Source organism: Pteropus vampyrus, unplaced genomic scaffold, assembly GCF_000151845.1.
Source record: "Pteropus vampyrus isolate Shadow unplaced genomic scaffold, Pvam_2.0 Scaffold100, whole genome shotgun sequence".
In the NCBI taxonomy this organism is placed as follows: domain Eukaryota; kingdom Metazoa; phylum Chordata; class Mammalia; order Chiroptera; family Pteropodidae; genus Pteropus; species Pteropus vampyrus.
In genome coordinates, this window is record NW_011888881.1 from 2,122,153 (window position 1) to 2,140,870 (window position 18,718).

The following is an 18,718-nucleotide window of genomic DNA, read 5'->3' on the forward strand; positions in this document are numbered from 1 at the left end:
GGACCTGCCCCTTCCTTCCCTTTTGTCTGATCATAGCTGCCACCTCCCACTGGGAGGGGAGCGGAAGTTAGGGCTCCTCCCCTGTGCTCCAGGAGGCAGACAGGTCCTGTGCCCAGGGCCCTGCCGCACCCCCCATCTCTCATACCACGAGACAGGCCTGCCTAGGAGGTCGCTGGGGACCGGGCCGCCCCCAGCCCTCCTGCCTATGAGCAGCCCACTCCTGTCTCTGGCCTGGGGATCTGAGAAGAGAGACTGCCCTGAGCACCCAGGTGCCAGCCCTGTCCTGGCTGTAGGTGTGAATCTGGTGACCTCAGAGCAGGCAGGGGACAGACCTGTAACCTGACGCTCAAGAGGTGGGGGCTGAGCAAGGCAGTGGGCGTGGGGTAGGGGGCATGAATCTTTGATGATAGAGGCTCAGGTGTCCCGGGCCTGACCTCTGGATTATTAATGGTGACTGAGGAGGCATGGGGGGTTGTCTCTTCCCCTTCTGAGGTGTCACTGCCCTGGTAATACTAGAAAGGGTGTGTCAGCCTCTCTGCTGGGGGAGCTTCCTGGCCCTCCCTCCCGGAAGGTCTGAGCGGGTGGAAGGGACAGCTCAGCACAGCCTGCCTGTTATGTTTGCATTGATAAAAGTTACTGTCATTACTGGAGCACTTTCTCCCGGTCACTCCCGACCACGCCCTCTGCAGACCAGAAGTGTGAGCTCTTCCTTATAGAGGAGTCCGAGGTTCAGGGAGGTCAGAGGTCACACTCAGCTATGGGAAAGGGGGAGTCCCAGAGGCAGAGTCTTCATCAGGGACCTGCTTGGGCTCTGCAGGCGGGTGGTTCTGCCCTGCCCAGTGGGGCCCTGTTTCCGTGTCATGCTGCTCCGAGCCCCAAGGACCTGCCCGCCCAGCAGCCTTGGAGGGCAGTTCATAGCCGGAGGGCTCAGGCTCAGGGTCGCCCTGCCTGAGGGACGACCAGAGTTTGTTTCCCTAACAGCCCCCCTAACGGCCCCCCATGCCCAAGCTGCCCAGTCTGAGCCCTATAAATATTCTCTGACCTCAGTGCTCTGGCTGTGTTCCTGCAGAATTCTCCTGACCCCCGGGAGCCTCAAGGTCATGCTGGCCGGCCCTGTGTGCCCAGACACCCAAGGCGGGTCCTTCCCCATTTGGATCTTGGTTTCTCCGTCTGAACCACAGTGGGTTTGTGACTTCCCATAGGTCCCCAGTGCCTGCCATGGTCCTCACCTCTGCACTTGGGTCCTTGGTCATGGGCTGTCACCTTCCAGCTCTGTGGCCCAAGGACCAAGACAGGGTCTGTTTGAGGGAGTTCCTGAGAGTCATTCCTCCTCCAGGAAGCCTCCCCAACTGCCTGGGAGTTGGGAGCTTGTTGCCCCCTGGCAGGGCTGTGCCAGGGCTGGGCTGGCCCCTCAGGGCCTCTCCGGGTTAGGCATCCTGGCTGGTGGGCTGGGGCTAGGTGTGCATACATGTGTGTCAGTGCGTGCCTGTTGCGTGTCTGTGTGTACTTTGTACACCCTTTGCCTGCAAACGTTTTCACCAAGCTCTGTGTGTGTGCATGTGTGTGTGTGCGCGCCTGTCAGCACCCCGGGCGCTGTGTCTGGGTGTGTGCGTGCATGCGTGTGCGCGTGTCAGCACCCCGGGCGCTGTGTCTGGGTGTGTGTGTGCGCGCGTGTGTGTGCGCGCGTGTCAGCACCCCGGGCGCTGTGTCTGGGTGTGTGCGCGTGTGTGTGTGCGCGTGTCAGCACCCCGGGCGCTGTGTCTGGGTGTGTGCGCGTGTGTGTGTGCGCGTGTCAGCACCCCGGGCTCTGTGTCTGGGTGTGTGTGCGTGTGTGTGTGCGCGTGTCGGCACTCTGGGCACTATGTCTGGGTGTGTGCGTGCGTGCGTGTGCGCGTGTCAGCACCCCGGGCGCTGTGTCTGGGTGTGTGTGTGCGCGCGTGTGTGTGCGCGCGTGTCAGCACCCCGGGCGCTGTGTCTGGGTGTGCGCGCGTTGCACCAGCGGAGCGTGTGCTTGTGGACGAGGGTGTTTGCACCCTTACTCCCCTCTCTGCCACCTGCACGTGTTGATGTGTTAGGTTCACACACGTTGGGCTGTGTGTGCCTGTTTGCATGGGCACCTCGCGCATATGTGCACGTGTGCACACATGTGTGTTAAATAGGCACAGTCCGTGCATCTCGGGGGCATTTGTTCCTGTGCTTGTCTGTGGTTATGACAGTGCTGAGTGTGTCCCAGGCCGGCTCAGTGCTGGGACTTCCTGGGGCCATTCGCTCTGGCTGGCCCGGCCTGTCTCAGAGCCTGCCCCATCCTCAGATGGGCTGTCCCATCCCTGCTGCCTTGTCACCAGAGCCACCCCAGCCAGCAGGCCACCCGCCTGCCACCTCTGCTGGCTAAATTTGGGAGCTTGTGTTCTGCAGCCGTCTCAGGTTCCTGGTCACATGGGGGGCTGTATTTAACCCGGTTCCCGGCTCAGCCACCAGACCCCGCAGGATAGCAGGCTTTGAACGTGTCCCTGGCCGCTAGCTTGCTCCGCCTGTCCATCGCCCACCATGTTTCTTGTTCTTTCAGCCACCGATGAGCTGAAGGAATTCTTTGCCAAGGCACGGGCCGGCTCTGTCCGGCTCATCAAAGTCGTCATCGAAGATGGTGAGTGGCCCCTGTCAGCTAGGGTGCCGGCTGGGTGCTGGACCCAGCTGCTCCTCTGGGAGATCGGGGGACCTCGACCTCTATCCCCCTTTGGAACCTCAGTTTCCCCATCTGGAAATGGGAGTTGCCTTGTGGGAGGCCTGGAGGTGACCTAATCGTTACCCCTGAGCAGAAACAGGGCGTCTGGCAAGGAGAGCTGGCCCTAGGGCTCTGCCCAACCCCCCCACCCTCAGGCTATGTGGCTATGGGATGGGCTGGGCAGGGGGGCAGGAGACAAGTGAGGCCCGGCACCGCCCCCTGTGGCTGTGCCACTCGCCTCCATCTGTGCCTCCATCTGTGGTTGGCAGGCCTAGCTTGGCCTGGCTGCTGGCCAGGGGTGTCCTAAGGAGAAGTGGGGGCCCTGCCCATGGGAACTACCCCCCACAGTGGGGAGAAGGGACTCGTATCCAGCACTCTTTGAGAGCAAGATGGGTGAATTCCAGGCTTGGCCGGGCCTTGTCCTGGGCTGTGGGGACCTGGGACTCGTGCAGGGGGAGGGGCCGGGGTGAGAGAGCTCCAGCCAGGGCCCGAAGTGGGGAGGGTTTGACGAGGCAGAGGATTAGACTGAGGCTTGGAGGGGCCAGAGAGAGGGATCCCCCCTTTGCTCTGTGCTAAGGGGCTATCCCTCGAGGTGAGAGGTGCAGACTCTGGGGCTAGGAGTGGGCTGGGATCCCCAGAGGTCCTCCCAGACCTTCTTTTTAGCCATGCAGTTGTGGGCCCTTCAAGGGGCTCCTCAAATGAGCTTGGTGCCCAGATGACTTTTCATACATCGAATTGGCTCAGAGTAGGGTCTGCCCAGACCCAGAATCCTCCCCAGGCTTTAGGGCCAGAGCTGTGCCGGGGTCCGTCAATTCAGAAGGCCTCACAGGCTGGATGGGGTCATTATGGTAGGTCCTGAGCGAAGACTTTCTGGGGTGGCAGACCCCTTAAAGAGACAGACTTATTGAGCCTCATCCTCAGCCCTCTGTCACCCCCAGGCAAGTGCCCCGCATTCGCTGAGCAGGAAGACTCTCTGGGTGGGCTCTTACCTGCCTCGGTGCTGCATGTGGTTGCTGGGGGTCCCAGTCCCCGGACAGACATCTCCACCCGAGTGTGGCCAAGCTCCTGATTTTTCTAGAGAAGCCGTGGAGTCCACTTGTTATGTAACACTCCCCAGTGTGAAAGCGTTGGCAACAAATTTAACAATGTTGACAGCGACTATGGGGATGACTCCGCCTGTGGCTGCTGGTTTGCAACACTGATGGCATCTGGGTCCCAGGAGCGTGGGCGAGGAGGCCAAGGCCTGCAGACAGTCTCGGCACGGCATGTTGGGGCCACTCGCCCCCATCAGGAGGGCCTGGTAGTCAGGTGCCAGGCCCCCTGGCCAGGGCGCGATGGTCCGCTTGCCTCAGTCTTCCTCCAGCCTGGGCCTGTGCTTGACTGGGCTGCTGCTCAGCGCCCAGCTAAGACCCTCTGGACTGACAGGTTGAGTGTAGCCTCTGTGTGGCAAGGAGGAGGCGGGCCAGGCCCTGGGAAGTTGGCTTCTTTCGATGTGTAACTTTTGGGGCAGGGGGATTGCAGCTGGTGGGCGACAGCAGGATCCCTGTTTGTGCTGTGTTTGGAGGGGCCCCGTCCCCCTCTTTCCCACATGCTTTAGCTCCTGCAGGTCCCTGTGGCCTGAGGCACATTTTTTCTGAGAAGGCTGTGCTGGAGCCCCAGGGGTGGGAGGAGGGAGCAGGAGGTGGTGCCGAGCAGCTGGCCGGCGGGCCCGGGGTCTGAGCGAGCTCCCCGGTGTGTGGGTGTCGGTGAGGGCGTCGCATTGCTGGTGGCTGTGGGCGCGCATCTGCGTGTCGTCGTGTGGTCGTGTCTGTCATCCGGCACAGCGCACGTTCTCACATCCGTCTCTGTCCAGGTGCACAGGGAGCAGCTTTGTGCCTTCACTCGTTCACTCGCCGATTCGGTCACCCAGCCTTGTCCTTCAGGGACGCGGCTCCAGGGGACTGCGGCGGGGCGACCAGCAGGTCTGCGCCGCATCCGGGGGCTGGAGGTCCGCAGTCAGAGCGGGTGTGGGACGTGGTCCTCTGTGGCTCACCCATCCTCTGCCCTCAGAGCAGCTCGTGCTGGGTGCCTCGCGGGAGCCAGTGGGCAGCTGGGACCAGGACTATGACAGGGCCGTGCTGCCACTGTTGGATGGCCAGCAGCCCTGCTACCTGCTGTACCGCCTGGACTCCAAGAATGCCCAGGGCTTCGAGTGGCTCTTCCTTGCCTGGTCGCCTGACAATTCCCCCGTGAGTCCTTGCGCCCTGCACCCAAGATCCGGGGAAAGGGGAAGCTGGGTCCGAGCGAGATGACAAGGCCCTGCCCTGAGAAGTCTGAAGGGAGGGACATCAGGTCCTGCTCCAGAGAGTCTGGGCGGGGATCAGGCCCTGGTGTGGCCCGGGCCACAGCAGCCTGGCTCTGGGAGGCAGAGATTGGGCTGGGTGAGGGCTCCCCCTGCTGTCCGAGCCACACCACTGCCTCCCGGCCTCCATGCTGTGCCCTCCGCGGGCACAGTGAGGTTACCAGGCTCCCACCCAGGGGCTCCTGCCTGCTTCGGGAAACACAGCCCTGCCTGGAGGGGTCTCATGGCTCGGCCTCCGCCCTCCAGGTGCGGCTGAAGATGCTGTACGCGGCCACACGGGCCACGGTGAAGAAGGAGTTTGGGGGCGGCCACGTCAAGGACGAGCTGTTCGGGACCGTGAAGGTAGTGTCCCCAGGCCAGGACCACTGGGCTGGGATCCGGGGCCCACAGAGGAGGGATGTGATTCAGGGTCACAGAGCAAGTGGGCACCAGGCTTGGAGACGAGTGGGGAGGGCTGGGAGAGCCCGGGGGCTGTGAGCTGGGGCGCTCAGCGGGCTCTGGCAGCCCACTCCGCGGCGCCCACTTATGCCTCTGCCTCCACCGACTAGGATGACCTCTCCTTGGCTGGGTACCAGAAGCACCTGTCATCCTGTGCAGCGCCCGCCCCCCTGACCTCGGCCGAGAGAGAGCTTCAGCAGATCCGTATCAACGAGGTGGGTGCTCCAGACAGCGTGGGCGCGAGTCCCAGCCCTGGGCGCTGGCGGTCACGTCAGGCCCCGCTGGCTGAGCCTGTGCTCCCTGGGCGGGCTCCACTCTGGCAGGGACAGGTGAGGGCCTTGCTCACTGTTCACCTGCCCCCAGGTGAAGACAGAGATCAGCGTGGAGAGCAAGCACCAGACCCTGCAGGGCCTCGCTTTCCCCCTGCAGCCCGAGGCCCAGCGGGCACTTCAGCAGCTCAGGCAGAAGACGATCAACTACATCCAGCTGGTGGGCACTGCGCCCCCACCCCGCCCCCCTCCTACCCGTGCCTGAACACTGCGGTCCCCGGGTACCGGTGGGAACACACTGTCCACCCGCCCTGCCCCATCCCTGCCTGCTCCCGTTCGAGCTGTAGCCGCCGTGTATCACGGTTCCTCTCCTCTGTCCAGGGGCGCCTGTGAGACACTGTCCCTCACTCCGCCCTCCACGCCGCATACACGTCCTCATCCCTGAGTTCACACTGATCCCTCAGCCCTGAGCCCCTTCCTGTCCCAGACTCCCTGTGCAGCCCCCCCTGACCACCCTTGGCCTGGGCAGGGCCCTCTGCCCCTGTCCACCCTGTCCCCTTTTGAGCAGAAGGGCTCCTCCTTTTCAAGACACATCCTCTGAGGATGGGCTGGCCTGATGGTGGTGCCTCCCTGAGGTCCAGCCCCTTCCCACTGTCCTGCCCACTGCTCTTGGAGGGACTTCCTCCCCTGGCAGAGCTTTCGAAGGGGCAGAGTTAGGGCGGGGCCCAGGAGTGGCCTCTGCAGAGGGACTTCCATGGCGGGATGGCCGCTGGGGAGGGCGGTCTGGCAGAGAGACCACAAGCAGGCTCCGACGGGGCCCCTGCCTGCCAGCCCACCCACCTTGGGGAATTCTCGTTTGGTGGGTGGGCCTGGGCCCGCCCTCGTCCGGCGCCCTCACGTCCCCTGCCACTTGGCAGAAGCTGGACCTGGAGCGGGAGACTATCGAGCTGGTACACACCGAGCCCACGGAGGTGGCCCAGCTGCCCTCACGGGTACCCCGAGAAGCCGCCCGCTACCACTTCTTCCTCTACAAGCACACCCATGAGGGGGACCCCCTCGAGTCTGTGGGTGAGTGGCCATTGCAGGGCCCCCACGCCCATGGCTGGGCAAGAGCAGGGCTGGCCTTCGGTGGCGGGCCTGCTGCGGGCGGGGAGCAGAGGGTGCCCCAGGCCTGCATCGCTCACCCCCCACCCCCCCAGTGTTCATCTACTCGATGCCGGGGTACAAGTGCAGCATCAAGGAACGCATGCTGTACTCCAGCTGCAAGAGCCGTCTCCTGGACTCCGCGGAGCAGGACTTCCGGCTGGAGATCTCCAAGAAGGTGGGCATCGTTCCCTGGGGCCTCGCCCCTCCTGCCCCCGAGCGTTCACGTCCCAAGACGGGGGGCCACTGATGCCTGTTGGATGGATGGGCAGACTGAGGCCCAAGGGGTGGCTGCATGCCCAAGGCTGCCCCGCCGGCACCCGTGTCTGGAAAGCAAATAGGGGTGACCCAGGCATGCAGGACCCCAGGCCCCAGGCCCTGTGATCCCGGAGGGGGCATTCTGGGCGGGGACCTAGGAGGACACCCCAGGCTGTGGCGTGCACGACCAAGGGTGGCCGGCGTGTGTCGGCCCCCACCGGCGGGGTGACCACTGCCTCGCCCACGCAGATTGAGATTGGTGATGGGGCAGAGCTGACGGCCGAGTTCCTGTACGATGAGGTGCACCCCAAGCAGCACGCCTTCAAGCAGGCCTTCGCCAAGCCCAAGGGCCCTGGGGGCAAGCGGGGCCACAAGCGCCTCATCCGCGGCCCGGGTGAGAACGGGGATGACAGCTAGGAGGCTGGACCTGTGCCACGCGGGCGTGCGGACTCAGCAGCCACCCGCCTCACCGCTCACTCCCATCACCTCCCTCCTCCCCAGCCTGGGCTCCGGGGCAGGGCTGCCTCCTGTGGGCAGGAGGGCTGCTCGCTGCTCACCCTTGCAGCTTCCAAGGGCCACTGGGCTGGCATTTGCGACCCACCCCCATTGCTGTCCCTGTCTCACCTGAGTGGCCAGGGTATCTGGGGACCCTGCCTGGCTGTCTCAAGGGCCTGGATGGTGGGCCTGGCATGAACCCGGCCCCCAAGGGAGCTGAGACTAGGGTCCCAGCGCAGCTCAGAAGCCTTTGGCCACAAGGGGTGGGGTCAGTCGGGGCTGGGGCAAGGGCCCACTGCAGGATGAGATGGTTGAATGCTGTATTTTTTAAAGAATAAAATATTTTTAAATCTACACCTGAGTCTGGCCCCGAGGGACCATCTCTGTTGCTGGGCATTGGAGCGGGGAGGCCCTGTGCATGTAACTTCCCCTCCCCCACTCAGAAAAGCCCATCCACCTGCTAGATGGAGCCCCAGCACTCCTGGCTACAGGGGTCTGGGTGAGTCTGTGCCCCTGTGTGCGAGGACACAGCCTCAGACAGGTCCCCTCGTTGAGGGGAGTTTGGCCGGAGAGGCGCCACCCTCTGCTCTGACATGAGAATCTGGAGTTGCTGGCTTCCCATGGCGACTGTAACCAAGTTCCCTAAACCTAGTGGCTTTAAGCAGCACAGTTGTTCTCTTCCAGTTTTAAGAAATGAGTTTTTCAGGGCTAGAACCAAGGCATTGGCAGGGCTGGTTCCTTCTGGAGGCCCAAGGGGAAATCCGTTTCCCCCTCTTTTCCAGGAGGTAGGGGCCCCTGACTCCTGGCCTGTGGCCCCTTCCTCCATCCTCAAGTTCTGATTCTACTTCCTCTGCTTCTGTGGTCATGTCTCCCTCTGCCTGTCTCACAAAGACACTTGTGATTTAGCCATCTCCCCGCTCCCCGGTAATGCTGGACACTCTCTTACAATCCTTAATTCCACCTGCGAAGTCCCTTTTATCATGTAAGGGAACACAGTCACAGGTCTAGGGCTTAGGACTGGCTCTCCTTGGGGGCGTTCTTTGGTCTGCAACATGGGGAGGCTCTGCCCACTAGGTTTCCCAGCCTCGGGCTGAGGCGTGGTGGGTGTGTCTGGGGGGGTCTGAAATCTCATTGTGTCCCATCCGTGTGTGCATGTGCAGCCTTTCTGTCAGCTCGGGGGCCTTCTTGAAGTACCTGCATGCCTGCCCCCTAGGCAGGCAGGGTGGCTGCTGGGGACAGGGAGCAGCCCGGGTCTCAGGTCCCAGGGACTCTTGGTAGAATCTCCCTGGGGCTTGGGACTCAGAAGGAGCCTGAGCTTCAGTCCATGCCTCTGACAAGTGGGTGGCAGGCCCTCTCAGGTGGGGGGTGTGTAGGGGTAGGGACGTGTGGCATCTGTAGGCTTGGGCTCAGGGCAGTGTCCCATCCCTAGGGCCTTTTTAAGGCCCGACTAGAGCCCCTAGAATTGTAGGGAGGAGAGCTGGACCCAGAGGAGGAGACTCATCCTTGCCCACCCCAAACACTGGTTCCGAGGGGGACGGGTGGACCACACCATCACCCCCATGCTGCTCGAGCCCCTGGGCTTGTGAGCCAGCTGGATATCTGGTAGCTTGGAGCCTCCCTGTTGTGACACCCACCTAGATGTCCAGCCCTGCCTCCTCCCAGCAGAAGCCCTATTCATTCAGTCAGTCAGTCAGTCAGTTAGTCAGTCAACCATCACTCAGACATTCTCTCTGTGCCTGCCCAGAGCTGAGTGCTGGAGAGCCATGGATTCAGCAGATATTGAGCACCCACTACATGCCAGGCACTGTGCTGGGCCCTAGGGACACAGACAGGAAAGAAGCTAACAGTCCAGCAAGGCAATAAGACAATGTGCCATAAACCATGAAAAATCAGTGATACGGTATGTTAGCAGGTAGGAACTCTTACGATGAAGAAAGACAGCAAGCAAAGCTGCTTGGGTATGCCAGACCGGGGGTCGGAGTTCAAAAGGTCAGAGAAGGCCTCGCCGGAGGTGACGTGAGCATCTGAGAGAAGAGTGTCCAGGCCGAGGGACCTAGCTGGCCTGGCGCCGGGGAGCACATGGGCGTGTGAGCCACAGCAAGGAGCTGGAGGCTGGTCAGGGAGGCGGTGGGAGGGCAGGTCCCACGGGACCTAGCTGCTGCCCATTTTGTAGACTGTGGCACTGACGCTGGATGAAGCCATGAGGGGTCTGAGCAGAGGAAGGACCTAACGTGACTTGGGAGCCAGACGTGACTAGGCTGCAGGGTGTGACGGCAGAGCAGGGTGACCCATGAGGTGGCGACTGCATTGGTCTAGGCAAGAGATGGTGGCGGCCGGGCCCAGGCTGGTGGACAGGAAGGGGGTGGGCCATGGGCAGTTCTGGGCAGAGTCTGAAGGTGCAGCCGCCAGGACTCGCTGAGGGGCCGGGTTGTCGTGAGGCTTCGGGCCTGCGGGGTGCAGAAAAGCCAGCTGGGGAGGATGAGCCGGGAGGCCCCAGCTGGCCCAGCCACGGGCTTTGCGCTCTGACTGGGCTCCAGGCTCGCTGAGAACGCGGCGGGGGAGGCCCTGCTCCTGGGGGAAGTGGCAGACTGCGACGGAGCCAGGCGCAGCTCGGGGAGGCCGAGGCTGCCCACCCTCGGCTACACCAGGCCCCCCCGAGCTCTGGGGACAGGGTCCCGGGGCCAGGAAAGGGCAGGTACGGGAGCCACTGGCCTGAGCTGCCTGCGGGGCAGGGGCCGAGGGAGCCGGAGCGTGAGGATGAGAGCGGAGAGCCCTGGCGTGGGTGCCACACGCCCTCAAAGTCTGGCACCGGCCCTAATTCCAACCTTTCACTGAGACTAAACCGGGCTCTGGGCCTTCGGCCTCCGGGACTCTTCCCAGAGGATAGGTGTAGGGCCCAGGGGGGCTATGGGCACTGTGAGGACACACTACAGTTGGGGTGCGGAGCGAAAGAGGAAGGAGCGAGGGGGCTGTCTGCCAAATGACTATGCAAATGGCCTCTGACTCACTGCACCCCCCACCCCAGCCAGGGGCAGGGTAGAGAGGAAGAAGGGGGCTATTAGGTCGTTGTGAAATTCTCACTTCCTCCGCTCTAAGCACACACAGCGGGAAGGGATTGCGAGCTGGAGCTCGGACCAAGACCCTCAGGAGAAGACCTCGCCCCCTGTCATGGTAGGATGGATGCCCCCAGCCCCCGAGGGCAGGGGACAGCCTGGGGAGTGGCAGGGAGAGAGGTGAGCATGGAGGCCTCAGACAGTAGTGAGAGAGGCTTTCACCCACGTGGCCCTGGGGACAGTCCCTGAACTCTGAAGACATTAGAGCAGAAGCCCTACTCCGAGCACCAGGCTGGACGTGTTGGGCAGGTGACAGGCTGGAGCCGAGGACCACACTTGGTGGCGATGCTGAGCTTCAGGCAAGGCTGGGTGCCCAGGCCTGGGCTCTGTTTGACCTTCTGCTGCCCAGCCCTCCCTCCAACCTGTTCTGACCCACAACAGGTCCAGTGCTCTTGGGCTGAGTGAGGCGAGCAGAGGGAGAAAGAACTAGCCAGGGCCTTGGGGGTGCCGGGCCGGGACTCCAGCAGGAGACCCTCATTCCTGCCTGGGTATTGGCCAAAGGGAGAGGGAGAGGTTGGGGAGAGGCTGGTGGAGGGCAGGGGATGGCTGGAGGGAAGGGAGCCAGGTGCCTCCTTGCTCAGGAGAAGAAAGAACAGACCCCTGAGGAAGGGCAGGGGAAGGTGGGGGCGAGCCTGGCAGGCCCATCGGCCACCTGCCTAGCTCTCTCATCCAGCTGGGCTTTGGTGATGAGTCAAAGCTCCAGAGCGTGAGTCTGATTCCAGGTCTCAGAAGCAGTTCTGAGTCCAAGGTGGGTCTGAGACCCAAGTCTGGGTTCCCCGCCAGCCTTGGCGGCGGGATGGGGGCTGGGTGGAGAAGCAGGAGCCCCCCGGGGAGGGCTCGGAGGGGGACTCTCCGGAGCTGGGCCTGGGCTGCCTCTCACTGCGCCCACCCCTGCAGGGGCCCTGCCGCGGCACCCTGCTGCCCCCGTCTCTCCTGGTGCAGGCCGCCATGCTGGCCGCGGCCCTGGCCCAGGGCACCCTGCCCGCCTTCCTGCCCTGCGAGCTGCAGGCCCCCGGCCGGGTCAACTGCGAGTGGCTCTTCCTGAAGGCCGTGCCCCACTTCCCGGCGACCGCGCCCCGGGGCAACGTCACCAGCCTTTCCTTGCGCTGCAATCGCATCCACCACCTCCACGACTCCGACTTTGCGCACCTGTCTCACCTGCGGCATCTCGACCTCAAGTGGAACTGCCCGCCCAGCAGCCTCAGCCGCATGCACTGGGACTGCCACATGACCATCGAGCCCCACACCTTCCTGGCTGTGCCCACCCTGGAGGTGCTGAACCTCAGCTACAACAACATCACGGCCGTGCCCGCCCTGCCCGGGTCCCTCACGCACCTGTCCCTCAGCCGCACCAACATCCTGGTGCTCGAGCCCGCCGACTTCAAAGGCCTGCACGCCCTGAGCCACCTGTACGTGGACGGCAACTGCTACTACAAGAACCCGTGTGGCCGGGCGCTGCGGGTGGCCCCGGGCGCCCTCCTGGGCCTGGGCAACCTCACCTACCTGTCGCTCAAGTACAACAACCTGACGGCGGTGCCCCGCAGCCTACCCCCCAGCCTGGAGGGCCTGCTGCTGTCCTACAACCGCATCGTCTCCCTGGGGCCCGAGGACCTGGCCAACCTCACTGCCCTGCGCGTGCTCGACGTGGGCGGGAACTGTCGCCGCTGTGACCACGCCCGCAACCCCTGCGTCGAGTGCCCCAAGGGCTCCCCCAGCCTGCACCCCGACACCTTCAGCCACCTGAGGCACCTCGAAGGCCTCGTGCTGAAGGACAACTCTCTCCGTTGGCTGGAAACCAACTGGTTCCACGGCCTGGGCAACCTCTCGGTGCTGGACCTGAGTGAGAACTTTCTGTACGACTGCATCATGTACACCAAAGCCTTCAGGGGCCTGACGCAGCTGCGCAAACTCAACTTGTCCTTCAATTACCACAAGAGGGTGTCTTATGCCCACCTGCGTCTGGCAGCCTCCTTCGAGAGCCTGCAGGCCCTGCAGGAGCTCAACATGAACGGCATCTTCTTCCGCTCGCTAGGCGAGGACACGCTGCGGTCCGTGACCCGCCTGCCCTTGCTCCACAACCTGAGTCTGCAGATGAACTTCATCAGCCAGGCCCAGCTCCACATCTTCGGGCTGTTCCCCAGCCTGTGGCATGTGGACCTGTCCAACAACCGCATCAGCGGGGCCGCGGGCCCGGCCACCCCCTCGGAGGGCGCGGATGCCGAGGAGGCCGTCCGGCTGCCAGCCGTGGGCCGCGCTGCGGCTCCCCTGGACCCCCCAGGCTCCATGGACTTCATGCTGAGCTGCAAGAACTTGACCTTCACCTTGGACCTGTCCCGGAACAACCTGGTGACGGTCCGACCAGAGATGTTCGCCGGGCTCTCGCGCCTCCAGTGCCTGCGCCTGAGCCACAACAGCATCTCGCAGGCGGTCAACGGCTCAGAGTTCGCGCCGCTGACCAGCCTGCAGGTGCTGGACCTGTCCCATAACAAGCTGGACCTGTACCATGGACGCTCGTTCACGGAGCTGCCGCAGCTGCAGGCCCTGGACCTCAGCTACAACAGCCAGCCCTTCAGCATGCCGGGTGTGGGCCACAACCTCAGCTTCGTGGCCCAGCTGCCCGCCCTGCGCTACCTCAGCCTTGCGCACAACGCCATCCACAGCCGCGTGTCTCACAGGCTCTGCAGCTCCTCGCTGAAGGCCCTGGACTTCAGCGGCAACTCGCTGAGCAGCCTGTGGAACGAGGGAGACCTCTACCTCTGCTTCTTCCAAGGCCTGAGACGCCTGGTCTTCCTGGACCTGTCCCAGAACCATCTGCACGCCCTCCTGCCACACACCCTGGACCGCCTCCCCAAGAGCCTGCAGCAGCTGCGTCTCCGTGACAATTACCTGGCCTTCTTCAACTGGAGCAGCCTGACCCTCCTGCCCAAGCTGGAAGCCCTGGACCTGGCGGGCAACCAGCTGAAGGCCCTGACCAACGGCAGCCTCCCCGCCGGCACCAGGCTGCAGAAGCTGGACGTCAGCTGCAACAGCATCGGCTTCGTGGACCCCGGCTTCTTCGCCCAGGCCACGAGGCTGCGACAGCTCAATCTCAGTACCAACGCCCTCAAGACGGTGGAGCCCTCTTGGTTTGGCTCCCGAGCGGCCGCCTTGAGGGTCCTGGACGTGAGCGCCAACCCTCTGCACTGCGCCTGTGGTGCGGCCTTCGTGGACTTCCTGCTGGAGGTGCAGGCGGCCGTGCCCGGGCTGTCCAGCCAGGTCAAGTGCGGCAGTCCGGGCCAGCTCCTGGGCCGCAGCATCTTCGCGCAGGACCTGCGCCTCTGCCTGGACGAGACCCTCTCCTGGGACTGCTTCAGCCTGTCGCTGCTGGCCATGGCGCTGGGCCTGGCCGTGCCGCTGCTGCACCACCTCTGCGGCTGGGACCTCTGGTACTGCTTCTACCTGGGCCTGGCCCTGCTGCCCCGGTGGGGGCGCCGGCACGGCGCCGGGGCCCTGCCCTACGACGCCTTCGTGGTCTTTGACAAGGCGCAGGGCGCCGTGGCCGACTGGGTGTACAACGAGCTGCGGGTCCAGCTGGAAGAGCGCCGTGGGCGCCGGGCGCTCCGCCTGTGTCTGGAGGAGCGGGACTGGCTGCCCGGGCAGACGCTCATCGAGAACCTGTGGGCCTCCGTCTACCGCAGCCGCAAGACGCTGTTCGTGCTGGCCCGCACGGACCGGGTCAGCGGCCTCCTGCGAGCCAGCTTCCTGCTGGCCCAGCAGCGCCTGCTGGAGGACCGCAAGGACGTGGTGGTGCTGGTCATCCTGAGCCCCAGCGCCCACCGCTCCCGCTACGTGCGGCTGCGCCAGCGCCTCTGCCGCCGCAGCGTCCTCCTCTGGCCCCACCAGCCCAGCGGCCAGGGCAGCTTCTGGGCCCAGCTGGGCATGGCCCTGACCAGGGACAACCGCCACTTCTATAACCAGAACTTCTGCCGGGGCCCCACGACGGCCGAATAGCACGGGAGACAGCCCGGCACCCGCCCCCCCACCCCGCCTCCCTGCCGGGGGTACCCCAACCTGCCTCCCCCATCCCTGCGTACAGCAGGCACTCAATAAATGCTACCGGCAGGCCTCACGGCCACCCTGAGCTCACTGGAGGTGAGTGGGAGGAGGGAAGGGAGGATTCTCCAGCTTCCTAAGGTGATGGGGGGCGGGGAACTGCCATGGAGACGAAGGGAGGGCCCACAGGGGTGCAGGGGGGGCAGCTGCGAGGGCAGTTGTATTCACAGGCATCTTCTCAGGGGAGTCTCAGGAAGGTCGCTGAGTGTGGCCTCGGTCTCCCCAGAGAGCAGGCTGGGCCTCCTGCCCTCCTCGCCCCTTGCCTGAACGCCCCACCCTCCGCGTCGGGGTGCCCAGGGTAGGGGTTTGGGGGGAAAGGGTCAGCACCCCCTTGCTGTGTGTCGATCTAGGAGCCGCCTCCCTCACCTGCAGGACTGAAAATGCCTTCGGGGCAGAGGACCTGCGGGCCTGCTCCATTTCTGGGTCCCCCCCAAAGTCCTGAGAGGCAGCAGCCCTGGCCCCAGGGGACGGAGGGGAAACTTTGCAGGGAGTTCAGAGGGGCGATTGCACCCTCCCGTGGCCATGTCTGGGCTGCGCCCAGCAGGCCGGCCTAGGCTGGGGAGCTAAAGGCCTGGGAGTGGGGAGCCACGGAAGAGTCTAGAGTTAGCTCACAATACCCCCGGTTTTCTGTTTCACCCAGAGTGCATACTGGGTCTCTGTTCTGGCATCAAAGGGACACCTAGGTGAGCCCACTGGCTACAAAGCTGGAGTACCCCTCCCCTGACACTGCCTCTCACAGCAGATCGCACTTGGGAGAGGCAGCCACATGTGAGCAGGAGGAAGGCTGTGTGTGTGAATTTCAGAACACCGCTGGGAGCCCCAGCGACCACTGTCTGCGTCACAGGCCATGTGCGGCCTGGGGCCTGCAGGTGCCGTGTCCTGGGCCAGCTGCCTCAGCATCCCCACAACGAAGCCCACCTTTTGAAGAGCGTTGGAGACGCACAGTGGTCGCTGGGGCCTGGGCAGCTGGAGAGTGGAACCAGCTGGACTGGCCCAGGCAAGTTCAGGGCCAGCTCAGCCCCTCAGGGCCACCAGGGTGGGAGGTTGGGGTCTTGTCCTGCAGCCTGATTGTGGGCAGCTCTGGGGCCGCTGCTGGGGTGGTGGCTGCTTTCGCCCTCACAGCTGGGAGAGAAGCACAGGCCACCTTCCTCTTTCTGACTGGGGCACAAGAGCTTCTGCAGTGGGCTGGTGTCCCTGTTACCTGTTTGCCTGAAGGACAGACAGGAGGAGGGTCTCTGACCCACCAATCAGAATCCCCACTTGGGCTCTGTCCTGTCCTGAGATGGCTGATCTGGCCCCTCACATTTCCTTGGCCAGTGCCTGGGAAAAAAGAAAACAAGAACCGTCCTGGCCCCAGGCTGGGGTCTCGGGGGGAGGCCCCTGGTGAGCGCCTCTGAGACGTTTCCGTTTCTGCTTCCTGTTCTGGTGCAGCCACATCCAGGAGCAGCAGGAAGCAGGGCCCCACATGTGGGGAGCATAACTGGCTTGTTTCTCAGATACTCCGTGGTTCCCAGGTGGAACCTCCCTGTACCCCCACCCACTCACGTGCACGGTCCTGGTTCTTTGGGGGCGGAGGATTCAGAACAGAAGCATTTTAGAGAAGAAGGCTGGGGGCTGTGGTGGGACCATTGGGCTTTCGTGAGTCTGGAACACCTACCTGTCTGCGGGATGAGACGGGACAGGGCTTCACTCTCCCAGGTCCTGCAGGAGGCGGCGGGGGCTGGGCTGGGCTGGGCTGGGGGCGGAGGGTGGGACAGTGGTCAGGAAGGGTGCTGATGGCTGGCTCCAGGCCCTCCCCTCCACACTGTCAGACATGCCTGCGAGGCCGGGGAAGAGACGAGACTCCTAGCACATAATTACCAGCTCTGCCATTTGGGTTTCCCTGCTCTTCAGAGCCTCGGTTTGCTCATCTGTAAATGGGGCCGGCCACAGCTGTCATAAGGATTCATGACGATACGGATAAAGGCCCGAGGAACCCAGCAGGGGCTTGGTCGTCATTATTAGATAAAGGGCTTATGCTGAGGACAACCAGCTGATGTGGCTTCGATATTTCTCTCTCCACCCAGAGACTGATCGTGCTGAGCCAGGGACCACGCCTAGAGCACTGACCAGGGATCGGAGGCAGACGAGGTTGGCTCACGGCACACGGGGCTGGGAGCAGCACCCAGGCCCCAGCAGACACTGCCGTCGCCTCCTGTGCTTTTTGCTACCGGGGAGCAGTGAGAACTAAACACGCAGAGGGGTGGACACGAGACTTAGGAACACCTGAGAGGAGAGTCTACCTGCTAAGGTTTTTAACTACACGTCACCCCTTCCCCTCTAGGATACTTTAATGCCCTAGGCTTCTAAACAGTCTCTAAACTTCCATGATATCACACATTTTCACGTGCGTGTTTTTATCAGAACCCAAGCTTCTCATTTTAAGGCAGCTCACGAGTCCCATCACTTCCCGCAAGTCATTTAGCCATCCTTTGTAACCCCAGGTGGCAGCGGGGAGAAGGTGAAGCCGACCTTGGCACCTCGCTGGCTCTGAGTCTTGTGAGAAGGAAGGTGGAGGGACAAATGCCATGGGCAGGGGAAAGAGCCGAGCGCGTTGCAGGCGTGGGAACGTGAGGGACAGAGCTGGGAGAGTGGGCGAGGCCTGCTTCCTGAGCAGAAAGGAACACGCAATGTGTCCGAAGTGACGTAATTTCCATCATGCCTGCTGGCCTGCCTGCGCGTGCGGCTTTATCTGATGGGACCCATGTGGCTCAAGGTGTGTGTTTGATGGCAGAAAACCAGAACCGGCCACAGACATCAAGACGTAGAAAAAAGAGTGGCTCCAGAGGGGACGGGGACCAAAGGCCGGCAGAAGAGGCAGAATAGCAGCTCGAAGGGGGCTGAGGGAGAGCCTGGTTGTTTAACTTATTGGAGTAACATTGGTTAATAACATTATATAAATTTCAGGTGTACAACTTTATAATACGTCTGTACGTCACCCTGTGTTTTCCACCCAAAGTCTAGGCTCCTTCTGTCGCCCTGTATTTGACCTTTCCCCTTTCCCCTCCCCCATCTCCACTTTCCCTCTGGTGACCAGCATACTGCCGTCTTTGAGTTTTCTTTTGTTGCTTTATGTCCCACGTGAGCGAAATCATGGTTCTTGCCTTTTTCTGTCTTATTTCGTTGAGCACGATACTCTCGAGATCCGTCCATGTTGTTGCAAATGGCAGTATGTCACCCTTTTTTAGGGCTCACGTTCCAGTGTGTATCTGTACATCCCCTTTATCCAATCATCTGTTGAAGGACACTTGAAGCTTGGTCAGTTTAAGATAGGTGACGAAGTTTTGCTGCAGGCCAGCGGGGATGAGCAGGAGGGGTCAAAACTCGTGACAGAGAAGAGATGGGCGCAGGAATGGGGACGCGAGGGGAAGGTGGCAGAGTGAGGAGCACAAGCCGAAGGGGACGCGGTGACTGGGGCAGGAGGCAGACGGCTGAGGACTTGGTGGCGGTGACAAGCTGGTCCTCTCCCGCCTGCCAGACTGTCACAGGAAGGGTGAGGTCACGGCGGTCGCGGAAGACGGAGTGGGAAGCAGGCAGCTGCAGGACCGCTCGGGAACTGCCGGCCCGTCGAAGGTCTGAGATGAGAAATCTAAAGGGACACTGGTTGCCACCGTGCTGGGACTTCTGTCAGGGCTGAGGTGCTGGGGTACAGCCGAGGGAGCCCCCAGATGCGGCGGGCTTGAGTTGGGTTTGAGCAGGGGGAGACCCTCCATTCCAGCAGGGTCCGATCGGACGTTTTATGCATCTTGGCAGTACGGACCAAACTTAAAGGGATGAAGAAAAATGATTTTTTGATTCAAAAGCCAAT

At 62.8% G+C, this 18,718-nt stretch overlaps 1 protein-coding gene across 3 annotated transcripts in view; it reads left to right on the top strand.

Annotated features, from left to right (window-relative positions):
* Nucleotides 1-14,888, top strand: part of LOC105295117 (twinfilin-2) — a 16,492-nt gene extending 1,604 nt beyond the window's left edge. Inside the window, exons 2-9 of one of the 3 annotated variants that reach the window (XM_011364640.1) lie at nt 2,567-2,644; nt 4,772-4,950; nt 5,310-5,405; nt 5,612-5,716; nt 5,865-5,990; nt 6,688-6,838; nt 6,970-7,091; nt 7,421-8,020. In XM_011364640.1, coding sequence (XP_011362942.1) covers nt 2,567-2,644; nt 4,772-4,950; nt 5,310-5,405; nt 5,612-5,716; nt 5,865-5,990; nt 6,688-6,838; nt 6,970-7,091; nt 7,421-7,588 — 1,025 coding nt within the window. In that variant the 3' untranslated portion in view covers nt 7,589-8,020. Of the gene's footprint in view, nt 1-2,566; nt 2,645-4,771; nt 4,951-5,309; nt 5,406-5,611; nt 5,717-5,864; nt 5,991-6,687; nt 6,839-6,969; nt 7,092-7,420; nt 8,021-10,662; nt 10,838-11,676 lie in introns of those variants that run through there. The other 2 variants (XM_023533307.1, XM_011364642.2) reach the window with 2 other exon arrangements.
* The last annotated feature ends 3,830 nt before the right edge of the window (nt 14,889-18,718 follow it).